This window comes from Kogia breviceps, chromosome 5, assembly GCF_026419965.1.
Source record: "Kogia breviceps isolate mKogBre1 chromosome 5, mKogBre1 haplotype 1, whole genome shotgun sequence".
In the NCBI taxonomy this organism is placed as follows: domain Eukaryota; kingdom Metazoa; phylum Chordata; class Mammalia; order Artiodactyla; family Physeteridae; genus Kogia; species Kogia breviceps.
The window spans coordinates 147,354,391-147,370,441 of NC_081314.1; the positions used below are offsets into that span (position 1 = coordinate 147,354,391).

General features: G+C 46.7%; 1 protein-coding gene across 14 annotated transcripts in view; it reads right to left on the reverse strand.

Moving 5' to 3' along the window:
- The window catches only part of HSF2BP (heat shock transcription factor 2 binding protein), an 85,008-nt gene that overhangs the window by 38,721 nt on the left and 30,236 nt on the right, over positions 1–16,051 (reverse strand). For 10 of the 14 annotated variants that reach the window (XM_067035203.1, XM_059064810.2, XM_059064816.2 and 7 more), the window contains 2 exons: positions 10,575–10,692; positions 89–192 (listed from right to left, as the gene is read on the reverse strand). In XM_067035203.1, coding sequence (XP_066891304.1) covers positions 89–192; positions 10,575–10,692 — 222 coding nt within the window. The remainder of the gene's footprint in view (positions 1–88; positions 193–10,574; positions 10,693–16,051) is intronic. The other 4 variants (XM_067035201.1, XM_067035209.1, XM_067035207.1 and 1 more) reach the window with 1 other exon arrangement.

The following is a 16,051-nucleotide window of genomic DNA, read 5'->3' on the forward strand; positions in this document are numbered from 1 at the left end:
ACAAGCCTCATCTCTAACACTTGAGGACCTCCTCCTGCCACAGGGGAACAGGTGTATAAGGAGACACACAGGTAAAGCCGCTCCTTACCGCTCAGAAGCCACCACAGCAAAGGGATGAACCCTGGACTCTCACTGATGTACTTCAAGCCTTTCGAATTGATGCTCACGTTGTACAGGGACATCAGCATTAATCTGAAATGCGAAAGAAACTGGTGTTGACATGCTGGCCCCTCCATACTGCGTCACCCTAAATATATCTCCTGGTTCACAGCACCTTAACATACTTAGGGGTGCCCAACTCTAACACAAGCTGGATGACACGTATAGTAAGCAGAAGTATGTGAAATAATATTTGTCTCTGTGAGGCTACCTGAAAATGGGAAACTTCAGCAATACTGCCACGTAACACCGCCTCTTATAAGCTCACATAATCAAGAGACACATATGCAAAGTGGGCACAGGGAACCTCAAAACCATATTTATTGAGTAATCTCTTTTAGTACCAATCCTGCATTTATATACAGACAACCCTCCGTTCATAAGTATACTGTACTCTAAAAGTTCAAGTCACTGTTTAAAATTTGATCCTACCTTTCACTCAATGAATGTTACCCATGATGTCTGGGCGGCCAGGTCAGGCCGTACAATCCTGTTTAATCCACAGCGAAGGGATGGAGAGCTCCACAATCCAACCATCCCTATAGCCAAGCATCCTACTGACCTGGAGTTAAACAGGGTTTTACAAGTGGTCTCGGCAACTGACCACAACTAGTAACACAGAGTCGAATATTATTAAAAACTGGAGGGCTTCCCTGGTGGCACAGTGGTTGGGAGTCTGCCTGCCGATGCAGGGGATGCGGGTTCGTGCCCCGGTCCGGGAGGGTCCCATATGCCGCGGAGCGGCTGGGCCCGTGAGCCGTGGCCGCTGGGCCTGCGCGTCCGGAGCCTGTGCTCCGCGGCGGGAGAGGCCACGGCGGTGAGGGGCCCGGGTACCGCAAAATAAAAAAACTGGAAAACTATAGGACTGGTTTCTGATAATACTGCTGAATACAGAGACCCCAAAACTTCATACTGTACAGTAACAGAAAAGACTACACAAATATTTTGCAAAGTCTTGAAAAAAATGAATGACCTTGTAGGAAATGAAGGGGAAACATCTCTAATCAGGAACTTAGTGAGAGCTCAAATTCAGAAAGGTGAGCCCTAAAGATGACAGATTCCAGAGACAGAATGTCAGTGTTAGTGCCTTTGTGCAGAGGGACAGAAAGAAAAGCCTCAGACCAACACAAGACAGGACTTCAGAGCACAGACCCCTTCCGAAAGCCAGGAAACAGTGAACTGTCAGGCTTGGCATGAAGGCATACTGTTTGTATGGCCTGAAACTCCACAAGCCAATAATTTTAATAAGAAAGTAGACCTGGGATGGGAGCTGCTCCAGACACCCGGCCACAAGAAACATTCTCTTAAAGGAAAGGACCCTCAACTGGGTCCTCAAAGAATTCTCAAAAATACAGTGCTAACAATTTTAAGTTCATAATAAAAATTACAAAACACATGAAAAATAAGACCTTAAAGTAACAGCACAAAGAACCAATGACAGAGTCAGCATAAAAAAATTATCAGATACTACAAGTATCAATTATCAAATAGAAAACAGCTACGTTTAATAGGTATAAATAATTCGAAAAAGAAATTTAAAACATCATCAAGGAGCTACTGAGTATTATAAATAACCAGGCAGCTCAAAAAAGAACCTAGTAGAACTTACAAGAATGAAAACTTTAATAATCAAACTGTGAAACTCAAGGGTAATTGACACCTGGGAAAGGAGAAATACTAAACAGAAAAGAGAGCTAAAGAAGGGCTTCCTGGGCTTCCCTGGTGTCGCAGTGGTTGAGAGTCCGCCTGCCAATTTAGGGGACACAGGTTCGTGCCCCGGTCCGGGAAGATCCCACATGCCACAGAGCGGCTAGGCCCGTGAGCCATGACCGCTGAGCTTGCGCGTCCGGAGCCTGTGCTCTACAATGGGAGAGGCCACAACAGTGAGAGGCCCGTGTACAGAAGAAAAAAAAAAAAAAAAAAAAGAAGGGCTTCCCTGGTGGCACAGTGGTTAAGAATCGCCTGCCAATGCAGAGGACACGGGTTCGAGTCCTGGTCCGGGAAGATCTCACATGCCGCGGAGCAACTAAGCCCGTGTGCCACAACTACTGAGCCTGCGCTCTAGAGCCCACGAGCCACAACTCCTGAAGCCCAGGCGCCTACAGCCCATGCTCCGCAACAAGAGAAGTCACCACAATGAGAAGCCCGTGCACCGCAACGAAGAGCAGCCCCCGCTCGCCGCAACTAGAGAAAGCCCGCACGCAGCAACGAAGACCCAACGCAGCCAAGAAAGAATAAATTAAATAAACTATTTAAAAAGAGAGCTAAAGAAATTGCAGCAAATGGAGCAAAGCTAGGGAGGAGGAAGCCCCGAAAGGCAGGCACCAGACAAGGGGAGCACTGGCGAGCGTGCAGAACCTGCGCAGGCTGCGGCCGGCTCTGACCCGGCCACTGGACGAGGCAGACACTGAGGAGCCCAGTGGAGAGTGAGAGGGAGCCACGGAACGAGGCACTGGTTTGGCCTCAGGGGAGCCGGGGTTGAGGAGTCAGGACGAGAGCTACCTGCCTGTCAGGACAAACGCCAGTTCTCTTCGGGAGAAGGTACCAGAGCCCAGAGCCCACCTCCTGCAGTGTCCTATGTGTGCACAACTGAACATTTAACCAGCAGGGCCGGCGAGGGTGAGGAGAACAAGGCACTTGCTCTGGCTGCAAATTTAAGCGGTGCCAAAAAAGCTTAGGAACCAAGGTTTTTAAAATACATTGTAATGCAACTTTTAAAAATCAGAACTACTGCAAAAATTCCATAATAAGCAATATATCAAAATTTAAAATCAAGATGGGATCAGTAACAGTACCAGCCCAAGATATATCAGAGCCTGAGGCAAAAGGAAAATCAATAATAGTGATTCAGTCCATTAAGAAGGGATCAATTAAATTATGGTACACGCATACAGGCATGCCATGGAAAGCGTTTATTACGGTTTTCTGTTAAAATAGCTGGTTTCCCCACTAAGCTTTGTTTGTCAAAAGCAAGCTCCATGGCTGATTTGTCTTTACAGACACATAGGCTGGTACCGTACCTGGACATGATAAGCGCTTGGGTTCAATATGGAAAGCGAACCAGCTCCCAGCGACTGAGAGCCTCAGCAGGGCAGCGTGCGGAGACGGTCTGTCTCTCCTCCTATTTCCACGGACATTTTCAAAGTCAAGGCAATGCTACCGTCCAAGAAGATGACACCAGACTAGCACCCTTGAGAACAGTAATGCCCAGGTCTCAGACTACGATTTTCAACCTCCCCACAGGCCACAAAATGAGCCAAAATTACAAATGTTTTCAAGTTTTCCTGACAATTTTTACGCATATCCAAAATCTATGCACTAGTAACCATTTAATGAGTTATTAAGGGATGTTCAAATGTCGTATTCATGAGGAAAATTCAACACATTAACTAGAATTTTCTGAGATGTCTAATCCAGGATCTCAAGAAGAGAAAAGTTCAGATCACCAACACAGATAGCTGGAATTCCTTAAAATTCAATGTACTTCCTACGCTGCTTTCAGGCTACAACAGCAGGAGTGAGTCACTGCAACAGAGATCGCATGGCCCACAGCGCCTAAAATATTCTATGTGGCCCTTTAGAGGAAAGCTTGCCACCCCCTGCTTTAGAGAATGAAAAGAAAATAAGCCAATCTTCTCTAGATTTTCAGAGGCAAAGTTAGTATCTGGGTGATGACTGAAATATGGGGAAACTCCAGATAGTATGTCTAGCTGAAATTCTTCACTGACTGCTGTTTAACTTTGAGGTGGCAAAAACACAAATGGACAAATGTCTCTAAAATTTCATATTTGGTCACAATCAGCCAGCCTTAAGAAGCTAAAAGGAGGGAATTCCCTGGTGGTCCGATGGGTAAGACTCTGCGCTCCCAATGCAGGGGGCCCGGGTTTGATCCCTAGTCGGGAAACTAGATCCCGCGTGCTGCAACGAAGATCCCGTGTGCCACAACTAACACCCGGGCGCAGCCTAAATAAATAAATACATAAATAAATATTTTTTAAAAAAGAAGCTAAAATGGAACAAAAGTAATTGTCACGGCCATGGTGCCACCTGACCTCGTGTTAACTGCCAGGCTACATCTTCCGGAAGACCAGAGACTCCTCCAAGGTCACACCACGACTTAGCAAACGACAAACCCTGAACCACTTCCTGTTTCTTATGCATATACTTTCTATTCCAACATTTCTACTCCAACCAAAAGTACTCTGTAAATAATGTATCAAAGTTCCAACTGTCAGGTCAAAAGAGACCACCCATTCAACTCACTCTTCTGCTACTTCAGTATTAAAAGGAAATGTCATTTCCCAAACTACTGTAGTACTAGGAGTCATTTGTTTCTTCCAATGACGAAAAAAGTAGGTAAATTCTGCTTCCTACCATGAACCTAAGCAGAAGATACATTATAAATGGATTAATGGGCTGCAAAAGAGCAATTTCCCCATCTCTGCAGTCTTGAGAATTTCAGAGGCATCTGACATTGACAATAAAAGGACGGAAAGCAATGCTAAAATAAAGGTAGTAGTAAACTTAAAATGCTACGCAAGTAACTCTCCTTGAATGACAAGGCCCTCCTCCACCTAGACGCGCGAGGCCCTCCTCCACCTAGACGCGCGAGGCCTGCGCCTGGGCTGAGCGGGCTCTCCTGATGAGAGGTCAGAAAGCCCCCCAGACAGTCACCGCCAAGGCTGAGGCACTCAGAGTAAAGGTGATGCGAGTGAGCTACCTTGTTCTTCATTTTGTAAAAGAAACTATAACTTGTAACCTACAAGCAACAAAGAAGAAACACACCCAGTACTTCAAAACAAGCCAACCATAAAAATAAACCAAAAGGCATGGCTTGTGATGTCTACTGGCCTGAAACAAAACCCACAAGTCAGTCATCCAAAACTGACTAAAATCTAAAGTAGCCAAATGAGCACCATCAAGTAATTTTAAGGAACAAAGAGTAATACAATTCTTAGAGAAGACTGCACACGTCACATGGGAGAGAAGCAACTAGCAGAGCAATACAGTCAGACACTTCAGACCAAATGACAGACAGAAACTCGCAGTTAGAGGCCCACCAGTTTTTAAAGAGGATACAGTAACTGACTAGTGAACATGCTTGTTTTAGACTCAGGCCCCCTCCCCAGTCAAGACAGAGCTTAAAAATCTGTGGCCTATACCATACGTAATCCTAATCAAGTACCTTAGATTAATTTTTATCTACTACTTAACGGAGAAGACACACAAAAAGACAGAACAACACGACAGCCACCTCCCTGGTTAAGAAAGAAACCTCCTCACCATAGTCAAATCCCCTTCGTGAGCTCCATCTGAACTCGGACTTCAGGCAGGTGGGAACCACCATCCTCATTTGCTACGGGGGAGAGGCGTGCATCTCCAGATACCTTTACCGCAAATATACAGAGCCTGACAATCGTGTTCTGCGCGCCGAGTCGGCAGCGCGTACTGTAGTAATCTTCCCCACCACGTGAGAGGTCTGTCCGTGCTGCTGTGTAGAGCTCGGATGTATTGTCACTGATGCGTCCAACATGCTGATCACAATTTATTTCTCTATTCTCCGGCTGACAGAGGTTTAGGTCAGTTCCTAGCGTGTGCTATACCAAACACAGCTGCTATGACATTTCTGCACACGTGTCCTGGGGTTTATGGCTAGAACTTTCCCTGGAGTAAGTATGCAGAAGTGGGTTACCTGTCCCAGGCCTGTGTCAATAAGGACCGGTAAAATCATAATGAAGGATGGGCAGTGAGATAAAGTTAACGAGAAAGTTAAGTGCAAAAGAAACCAGGGAGAATTTAAAAGGCTGTAAGTGATCTAATTCCTGAAATCCAGATCTCCGATGAGAAACAAAAATTGTGTTTGTCCAGCTCTTACTGGGTGTCAAGGAGAACGGCAACACCAGTGTCACACGACAGCAGTGGGGAAACAAGCCACAGCCAGCAGTTTCTGAGGGTCCATCGTACCAGGCTCAAGGCCAGCCCGACACCTGGTGGCCCTCGGAACCCCAAGGTCAGGGTGCATCCCCAGACACAGCACAGGAACTGCCTGTACCAGATGCTGTGCGTGCCAGGCTGGTGCCCCGTGGTTGGAGGTGGAAGGAAAAGGACCGACGCCGGTGAGGATGGGGAATCTCTGGATACTTCGCACGCCAAGTGCTGGCTAAGTAAGACGAAATGCACAGGGAAGAGGTGGACAAGAGCCGCTGCCGGGCAGCGCCGACTTCCCCAGCCTTGGCAGACAGAGCCTGGTCTAGGGCCGGTCTGGGGTTGCCCACAGTCCTGTCAAGCGGCCATGTGGGGCAGACACCTGAGAGGCTGATGTAAATGTTAGAAATTACCCACCGAGAAGAAGGTCATCCCCTTGAAGGTATAGAAGCCAAGGCTTAAAAGATACACCACCACAGCCAAGCAGCAACCCAGCCCTCCTGCTGGCAGCAAAAAGCTCCTGGAGAGGCCCTCAGGGCCAGCTGGTGTCTCACCACCAGATGTTGGAAGTTTCTAGATTTGGAGAGTTTAAAAGGGGTCTTCCAAAAAAAAAGGCAGATAAGCTGCAGCTATCGAGAAATTAAATGGCCTGAGAAGATGTAACCCTGAAAGAACTCACAGAGGCCAAGTCACAACAATGTCCCACTTGTCACCAAAGAGGTGGCCCTGGGGCCCCTCGGTAGAATCAAATCTGTTATAAAGGGCCACTAAGCCCAAGGGCCCACGGGGACTTCAAGGGAAGCAAAAGGAACAGGGCAACATAAGCCAGCCCTTCATTCGGGGAAAGTGTGTCATGTCGTGGAAACTCCAAAGCCACCCAAACCCCAGCAGAGCTGGCGAGCGCTCGGATACGGACCCTAGGGCGCTGCCGAAGGCGGTCACAGAACAACCGGGAGAAAGCGGGCTGACGAGGAGCCAGTGGGAGGGAGAACTTGGAAATATGCCGACCGAAGCAAGAGGTGACAGCTAATTGAGCAAAACCCCAGAGGGTGACTGATTAATCAAAGGCGGAGGTGGACACCCCAAAAGGCCACATGAGAGAAGAAGGTGAGGCCGAGAGACGAGAAAGCTCCGGCCCCCCCCGGGGAGCAGGAGGGAAAGCCACCTGCTGGCATAACTGCCCCTGCCCCCCAGAGCACCAAAGAACGGCGCGGCGGTCGGGTCGGCATCACGCAGACGGCTTGAGCCTGACCCGGCCACTGTGGAGATTAAAGGGGCGCCGATAAGGGTGCAGAGAGAAGGGTTCCGGGGGACTCGGGACCAGGCGAGGGTGAAACGGCACGACTCGGCGCGTTGGAAACCTCCTCCTCAGGCACCACCACAACTAGGAAGGGAGAAGGTGGATGGCTGGTCCAAGGTCAGAGCACCAGGAGGCGGTGGGGAGGGCCCCAGGTTGGCTGGACAGAGGGGAGGCCGTGGAGGAGAGAGAGGGAGCAAGCAGCAGGAGCCCCAGCGAGGCTCGGGGAGCGATGGCGGGGGGAGCTGAGCTAGAGAGCGCGTGTCTACGGGCCACGACGGCTCGCCACCGGAGACCCGCGTGATGGTGGACCCAGGGCCCTCTGTATGCTCTCGTAATAACGAGTGTGAGTCGTGACGTATCTGTCCAAAGCCACTGAATGGACAACACCAAGAGCAAACTCTTGGGTAAACTATGGTCTCTGGGTGACTATGACGTGCCAAAGGAGGTTTACCCTTGGTAAAAAACGCACCATCCTGGTGACTGACGGTGAGAACAGGGAAGGCTACGCACGCATGGGGGGCGGGGGGGACAGGGGTACATGGTTAACCTTTGCATCTTCCTCTCAATTTTGTTGTGACACTAAAACTGCTCTAAATAATTATTTTTAAAAATCCCCACCTCTGGGTCTGAGGCACCCAAGCTGCTAAAAAATGAGCAGCGTTTGATCGTGAAGGCGGCAAGGGAAGCAAAATCCCCAAGAAAAAGGCAAACCGCAGCCAAGGCGTGGAGAGGCCAGAAAGAAAAGGAAGTTTGCCTGTAGTACAAGAAGGGTCCTAGTTCCGGAGGGCTCAAGGCTGGACGTTAGCAGCGATGGAGAAAGTGGGTAAAGAGTGTGCATGTCAGAAGGCGGCCACAGAGAACGGAGGGGCAAGACCTGCCTCAGGCTGTTTTGCACAGGGATGCCGAGAGGGGTCTGAGGCTGGCAGCCCGCACGCGGCTGTGCTCGGCGGTCAGACGGAAGACTGTCCAGTAAGCAATAAGTGTCTCTGCAGGCGGCTTGGGGAGAAGACCAGAATTTTAAGAACCACCAAACCAAGAGTTTAGCACTCAGCCCCCAAACCCAGGGTGGCACTGGCCCACACAGAGAGAGCACCCGGAGAAGCCTCTGGCTCAGGCTCGAGGAGTAGGAACGGGGTCTCCCAGCAGTGACCATGCTGGCAGAGCGGGAGCCCTCGGGTAACTCAAGCTCTGTGGAAGGAAACGTGATCCTCTGAACTCCCGCCTCGTGCCCTGGACTGGGCCTAGCCGCAGAAACACGTGACCTCAGGGCATAGACGACCTCAGCAACCCAGGTGAAGGACTGAAAAAGGGAGTGCCGGGGAATTCACAAGCACTGAGACCGTGTGGAGAGTCAAGAGCTCAGGCATGTGACCCCACAAGGTCGTCTACAGACTCCTGGCCTCAGCCCCAAGCTGTGCACGTGTGGATCTGATCACAAACAGCATATCCAAGACTCTGAAAACCAAAATGTCACCTATCATCCAGGTCCCAAACAGGGACATCACATAAGGGGCAGAGCATCCGGAGATGATGGTGAGGGAGCAGCCTCCCAGCAACAGCACTGCCAAAGCTTCTTAAAAATGGAACTGACAGGAGTTCCCCGGTGGCCTAGTGGTTAGGATTCAGCACCTTCACTGCCGTGACCAGGGTTCAATCCCTGGTCAGGGAACTGAGATCCCAAAAGCTGTGCAACATGGCCAAAAAAAAAAGGAACTGACATGGAAGCCACAAACAGAGAAGGCTGGTCAGAACTTGTGACCTAAACCCAACCAGGCTGACCGCTGCTGAAACAAAACATCAACATCTCCCATAAGATTTAAGCAAGACCCAGGGTCTCAAAACATAATATTCAAATGTCCACGCTGCAATCCAAAAACTACTCAGCCTACAAAGAAACAGGAAAAATCCCAACTCACGTGGGACAAGACAACCAAGAGATTCCAAGGCCAAGATGACATAGATGTGAGAAGTATCTTACAAAGACTTAGAGAAGCTTTTTTTTTTTTTTAATTTTTTTTTTTTTTTTTTGCGGTACGCGGGCCTCTCACTGTCGTGGCCTCTCCCGTTGCGGAGCACAGGCTCCGGACGCGCAGGCTCAGCGGCCATGGCTCACGGGCCCAGTCGCTCCGCGGCACGTGGGATCTTCCCGGACCGGGGCACGAACCCGTGACCCCTGCATCAGCAGGCGGATTCTCAACCACTGCGCCACCAGGGAAGCCCGAGGAGCTATTTAATGAAGTGCTCAAGAAGTAAAAGCAAACACTCGAAATAAATGGAGTGGTAGCAGAGCCCTAAAATGGGTCAAGGTCTCCTGCCCTAATCCCCAAGACTGACATACGACACCCGGGTCACGTTAAGCTGCCTGGTCAAGGCGAGACTCTGCAGATACAATTAAGGTTACTAATCCGCTGACTCTGAGTTAATCAAAAGGGAGTTTATCCAGTTATGCCAAATATAAACCGGTGACCCCATCAAAAACAGTGAGTTTTCTCTGGCGGGTAGAGGAAGAGGAAATGCAAGAGGTTCTGAAGCGTAAGAAAGGTTCGGCAAGCTGTTCTGACTTGAAGATGGGGTGAGGTTACGTGATAAGGAATTCAGTCAGCCCTGGAAGCTCAACGGGGCCCCGCCTGACAGCTAGCAAAGACACAGGGACCAGAGTCCTATCAACGCAGGGAAATGGATTCTTCCAGCAGCCTGGATGCACGTGGAAGAGATTCTTGTGCAGAGCCTCTGGAAAGGAGCCCTGCCTGGACAGCCCTTGATGTGGGCCACTTGAGACCCGGTAGGGAACCCAACCAAGCCCACTCAGACCTCTGACCTACAGACCCTGAAGTAGGTGCTGTTTCAGCCAATAAGTCTGTGGTAATTTGTTAAGCACCAGTGGAAAATAAGTCCGGATTCTGGGGTGCTGTCAAAACCATCACCTATTCTAAGTTCACCCTGAAGTTCACCCATGATAGCATTTGGGACTCAGTGATTGCCCTAAGGTGGGAACATTCCTTTTGTTTATATTATTTTCCTAAAATAGTACTGAATAGAGAGTGTATCCCTTGATTCTCCGGGAAATTTGTTTCTTCTATTTTTTAAAACTATAGCCAAATTAAGTGTATTTGCTTGAAAAAGGGGCCCAATCAGCAAATTCTAACTACTATGTAAATAAGCATGAACTTTTAAATATCATCCACCGTACACTTTGAGTTTGGTGCACTGTCCCGGCTTCAAGTCTCCCAGGAGCTGCAGTATGGTGTCCAAGAGCACCCGACTTGAGTTAACCAGAAATTCACGACCACTTGCTATGGCAGCTACATCTGCAACATAAAAATGAAACAAAGCGTCAAAAGTCTGTCCAAGATAGAGGATGTGTTGCTGTCTTTCTCCTAGCAGACCTAATGAACACACAGAATAGTTATCCACAGAGCTGACAGCCCAGATAAGGTAACTGACAACCACAGGAGTTACTAAAATGGTGAGTGACGTCCGCTGTGATTAGCAAATGCCTCGGTAGTGGAACGGAGCACTGGGTCTAAATATGTCTGCAGCCTGACCACAGCACAGCAAGTGGACACCAGACTCCAGAATACTGGACTAAACAGCTATGGGCAGTCAGGGTCCAAACAGAAGGTAGGGGCTGATTACTTGATCTGGGACCAAGGACGCTAAAATCCACTTTCAACCCTGGGAGTGAAAACCTCATGACTCTAAACCAGAATACCAAACTGAAATCACGAGGTCAAGAGAGAATACAGAAACTCATTCCAAAAAGAAATTTTTCTAAATTGTACATCCTGCTGTGGGTCACCAAATATATCACATTTCTTCATGCTTGAGGCCCCGCAGAACCAGCACGGGGTCCAGACCAAGTCACTACACGGGCCCCCACGGACACCGCTGAAGATAACACTGGCTCCGTCACATTCCCAAATACCTGCGAGGACACGTCAGTGATCCAGAATATTTATGTATGTGTCGGTAAGATTTCTCTTTAGCTAGGTCTAACAATAAAGGATGATTCAAAGTGACTAAAATTCCTAACCCAAATGAGCCGGCCACGGTGGAGACAAGGAGGACAGCAGCATCCTTGTCCCCCTGACTTCCGTGGAAATGCTTCTAGTAATTCACAGTTCAGTGTGGTGTCTACGGGATGACTCCAGCAGAGATCCTCTACAAGTTTAAGGAAGTGTTCTTCTATTTTTAGTTTGCTAATAACTATCCAGAATGGAAGATGAATTTCATCACTGATTCGTTCTGCTTTGATTAAAGGTAACCTAATGGCAGAATATAAAATTCCATCTATGCTACCAGAACAAGTCTATGGAATCAGATCCTGGACATTCCTAGTTATTTTTGTTTATCTGAGCTGAGGAGGATCAAAAGAGAGATATTAAAGTTTCCTAAACCTAACAGATTTTTTTTCCCCATTTCTGTTTGTCCTTCCAGCACTTTTTGCCTCTTTCCTTGCACTGGTGCTATTTGGTATATAATTTCATGAAAGCTATAACTTTACTGAAGACAGGACCCTTAACTGATACAAATGTAACCTTCTGTGTTCAATGATTTTGAACCTGATGACTCTATTTTCTACCATATGAAACACTCTAGTTTTACTAAAGAAATACTTGGGGGGAAATGAAGCATTTAGCATCATAAACTCAAAGTCATTTTAAGGTAGCTTTTTGGGGAAGACATTCTTCATGCTAAGACTACATACAGAAACCCCCCAGGAAAACATACATTCTACCTACATACTTTAGTAGTCTCCAGAGACGACATCCCAGCAAACCATGGCTCTCGTCTGCAGACCTTGGGTTGTTCCTGCCCTGAGACGCCAGTGTGACCAGGAGAATGCAGCACAGCTGCTGCGTGACTTTCACGGCAAGATAGAAAGAGCCTGGCAGCTTCCACTTCCATCTCTCACCACTTGCTCTAGGAGCCCTGGGTCACTAGGAGAGAAATCTGACTCTCCTGAGGCTGCTGTGATGCAGACTACAGAAAAAGCACACAGTGGGAGAAGCCTGGGGCTACACTAGGATAGGAAGATGTCCCACTGGCCTCCAGCTGTTCCATCCCTCAGCAATTTGAGTCACCCAGGCTGAGGCCCCAGACAGCAGAGTAGCAGCAAATCCTCCCTGCCAAGCCCTGAGAAAGTTGCAGGTTCCCGAGCAAAATAAATGACTACTGTTGTTTAAAGACAAAGTTTGGGGGCAGTTTGTTACCCAGCAATAGATAACAGGAACATCACTAATACATCACTGAAGAAAAAAAGTACACTGTATCAGAGCAGGCAACAACACCCAACAAAACACAACCAATTTACTGGTAAATGAAGTCCCCTATCATGTATCCAGTATTATAATAGCAAATGCCAATGCTGCATTCCAAGCAAACTATGAAGTAAAATAAACGTGAATAAATTCCTGCTCACTTAGCTCCAGTATCTGTCAGTCTGTCTGGGATGCTTATGAGTCAACCATAGGACTAAAAAGGATTGCTGGTTTAATTTTCTGTTAAAATGTACTTTTTTCCCCCAGGTTCATTTTTCTTTAAAGTTTATAAATATTTCTAGAAGTTACCATAGTAATTATATAATTTAAGAAAGGAAACTAGTGTGAATTATGTATGCTGATAAAAAAATGTAAAGAGTTGAGGCATATTATGTCTGATATTTTTGCTTTAGGTTGGAACAATTCTGTCTTATTTTCGACAATAGAAATAATAATAAGGTACTGGCATAAGGACAGTCATACAGATCAATGGTAGAATTGAGAGACGAGAAATAAACACTCAAATTTATGATCAACTGATTTTCAAGAAGGAGATCAGGACAATTGAATGGAGAAAGGATAAAATAATAATCTTTTTAACAAATGGTGCTGGGACAACTGAATATTCACATGCAAAGAAATAAAAACTGGACCCCTACCTCACACCACACATAAAAATTAACTCAAAATGGATCAAAGACCTAAATGTATGAGCTAAAATTATAAAACTCTTAGAAGAAAACACAGGAGTAAATTTTCACGTCCTTGAATTAGACAATGGTTTCTTAGATATGACAACAAAAATACAAGCAACTAAGGAAAAAACACACTGGATATCATCAAAAATTAAAACTTTTTTGTTTCAAAAGACACTATCAAGAAAGTGAAAAGACAACTACAGAATGAGAAAAATTTTGCAAATCAGATGCCTGATAAGGGACTGGTATCTAGAATATACAAAGAAATCTTCTAACTCAATAATAAAAAGACAAATGACAATTTTTTAACATCTTTATCAGAGTATAATTGCTTTACAATGGCGTGTTAGTTTCTGCTGTATAACAAAGTGAATCAGTTATACATATACATATGTCCCCATATCTCTTCCCTCTTGCGTCTCCCTCCCTCCCCCACTCCCTATCCCACCCCTCTAGGTGGTCACAGAGCACAGAGGTGATCTCCCTGTGCTATGCGGCTGCTTCCCACTAGCTACCTATTTTACGTTTGGTAGTGTATATATGTCCATGCCACTCTCTCACTTTGTCACAGCTTACCCTTCCCCCTCCCCATATCCTCAAGTCCATGCTCTAGTAGGTCTGTGTCTTTACTCCCATCTTACCCCTAGGTTCTTCATGACCTTTTTTTTTTTTTAGATTCCATATATATGTGTTAGCATATGGTATTTCTTTTTCTCTTTCTGACTTACTTCACTCTGTATGACAGACTCTAGGTCCTTCCACCTCACTACAAATAACTCAATTTCATTTCTTTTTATGGCTGAGTAATATTCCATTGTATATATGTGCCACATCTTCTGTATCCATTCATCTGTTGATGGACACTTAGGTTGCTTCCATGTCCTGGCTATTGTAAATAGAGCTGCAATGAACACTTTGGTACATGATTCTTTTTGAATTATGGTTTTCTCAGGGTATATGCCCAGTAGTGGGATTGCTGGGTCATATGGTAGTTCTATTTTTAGTTTTTTAAGGAACCTCCATATTGTTCTCCATAGTGGCTGTATCAGACAATTTTTTTTTCTTTTTATTTGGTTGCACTGCGTCTTAGTTGCAGCTCGCGGGCTTCTTAGTTGCGGCTCACCAGCTCCTTAGTTGCAGCACACGGGCTCCTTAGTTGTGTCATGCAAACTCTTAGCTGCAGCATGCATGTGGGATCCAGTTCCCTGACCAGGAACTGAACCCAGGCCCCCTGCACTGGGAGCGGGGAGTCTTACCCACTGCACCACCAGGGAAGTCCCTCAAATGACTTAATTTTGAAATGGGCAAAGGACTTGAATAGACATTTCTCCAAAGAAGGTACACAAATGGCCAATGAATACATGAAAAGATGCTCAATATCATTAGCCATCAGGGATATGCAAATCAAAACCATGACAAAGTACTACTTCAGACCCACTAGGGATGGCTATAACCAAAAAAATAACTTTAAAGTGTTGGCAAGTATGTGGAGAAACCTCATGCATTGCTGATGAGAATGTAAAATGGTGCAGCCACTGTCAAAAACTGGTCTGACGGTTCCTCAAATGTTAAAAGTCGTATCATATGACCCAGCAATTCTGCTCCTAGCTGTATATCCAAGAGAAATGAACACATATATCTACACAAAAACTTTTACACAAATTTTCACAGCATCATTATTCATAATAACCAAAAAGTAGAAACAACCCAACTGTCCATCGATTGATGAATAGATAAACGTGGTCTGGCCAAACAATGGAATATTATTCAGCCATAGAAAGGAATGAGGTACTGGTACACGCTATGACATGGACACCTTGAAAACACGATGCTACATGAAAGAAGCCAGTCACAAAGGACCCCATGTTACATGGTCCCATTATGTGAAATGTCCAGCACAGGCAAATCTATAGAGACAAAAGGTAGACTGGCTGCCTAAAGCTAGAAGAATGGCAGGATTGGGGACTGATGGCTGAGGTTAGCAGGGCTTCTCTTTGGGTGACGAAAATGTTTAAAAATTGACTGTGGAGATGGATGCACAATTACATGAATGTACTAAAGCCATCAAATTATATACTTTAAGTTGGCAGATTGTATATTTTCATCTCAGTAAGTCTGTTAAAAAGTAAACACAGTAATAGTAACAGTGGGAAGATGACCGTCATGCTGAGCGCATCCCTCAGCTCTACTGCTCATCCCGGGCCCGTTCTCTATAAAGTGCTCATGTGAAGCTCTAACACTATACGTCACATTTTTTGAAAGAGGCATAAGAAAGTTTCCTCTATGAACACTGTCACTCTGACTTACTGTTTGGTTTTTGTTTCTTTGCATTGGCTGTGGTGCTTTCTTATCAAGTCAATTATTTGGCTGTCAGGGTGGGGGAGCGGGCCAAAGGCCATGGGTAATCTCAGACTGGAAACTGCCTCTGTACACTAGGCACGGAAGCCCCCTCAGAGCTGGAGGGGATGCCCAGTCCCACTGGGAAGTGGCTCCCAGAATCCAGCTTCTCTCCCACCCGCGTGATCTGGCTTCCGTGGTGCGAAGTCAAGCTAGAGAGAAGCCCCCTGTAACCTGAGGGCCAGCTGAGAGGGGTGAGTCTACTGCCTTTCCCTGTCTGCTGCTGTCAGTCTGCGGTGTCAACCTGAGTCCCGGGAAATGTCCCCACACCTCTTTTAACCTCCTCGAGCGCTCACCTGCCCAACCGGCCT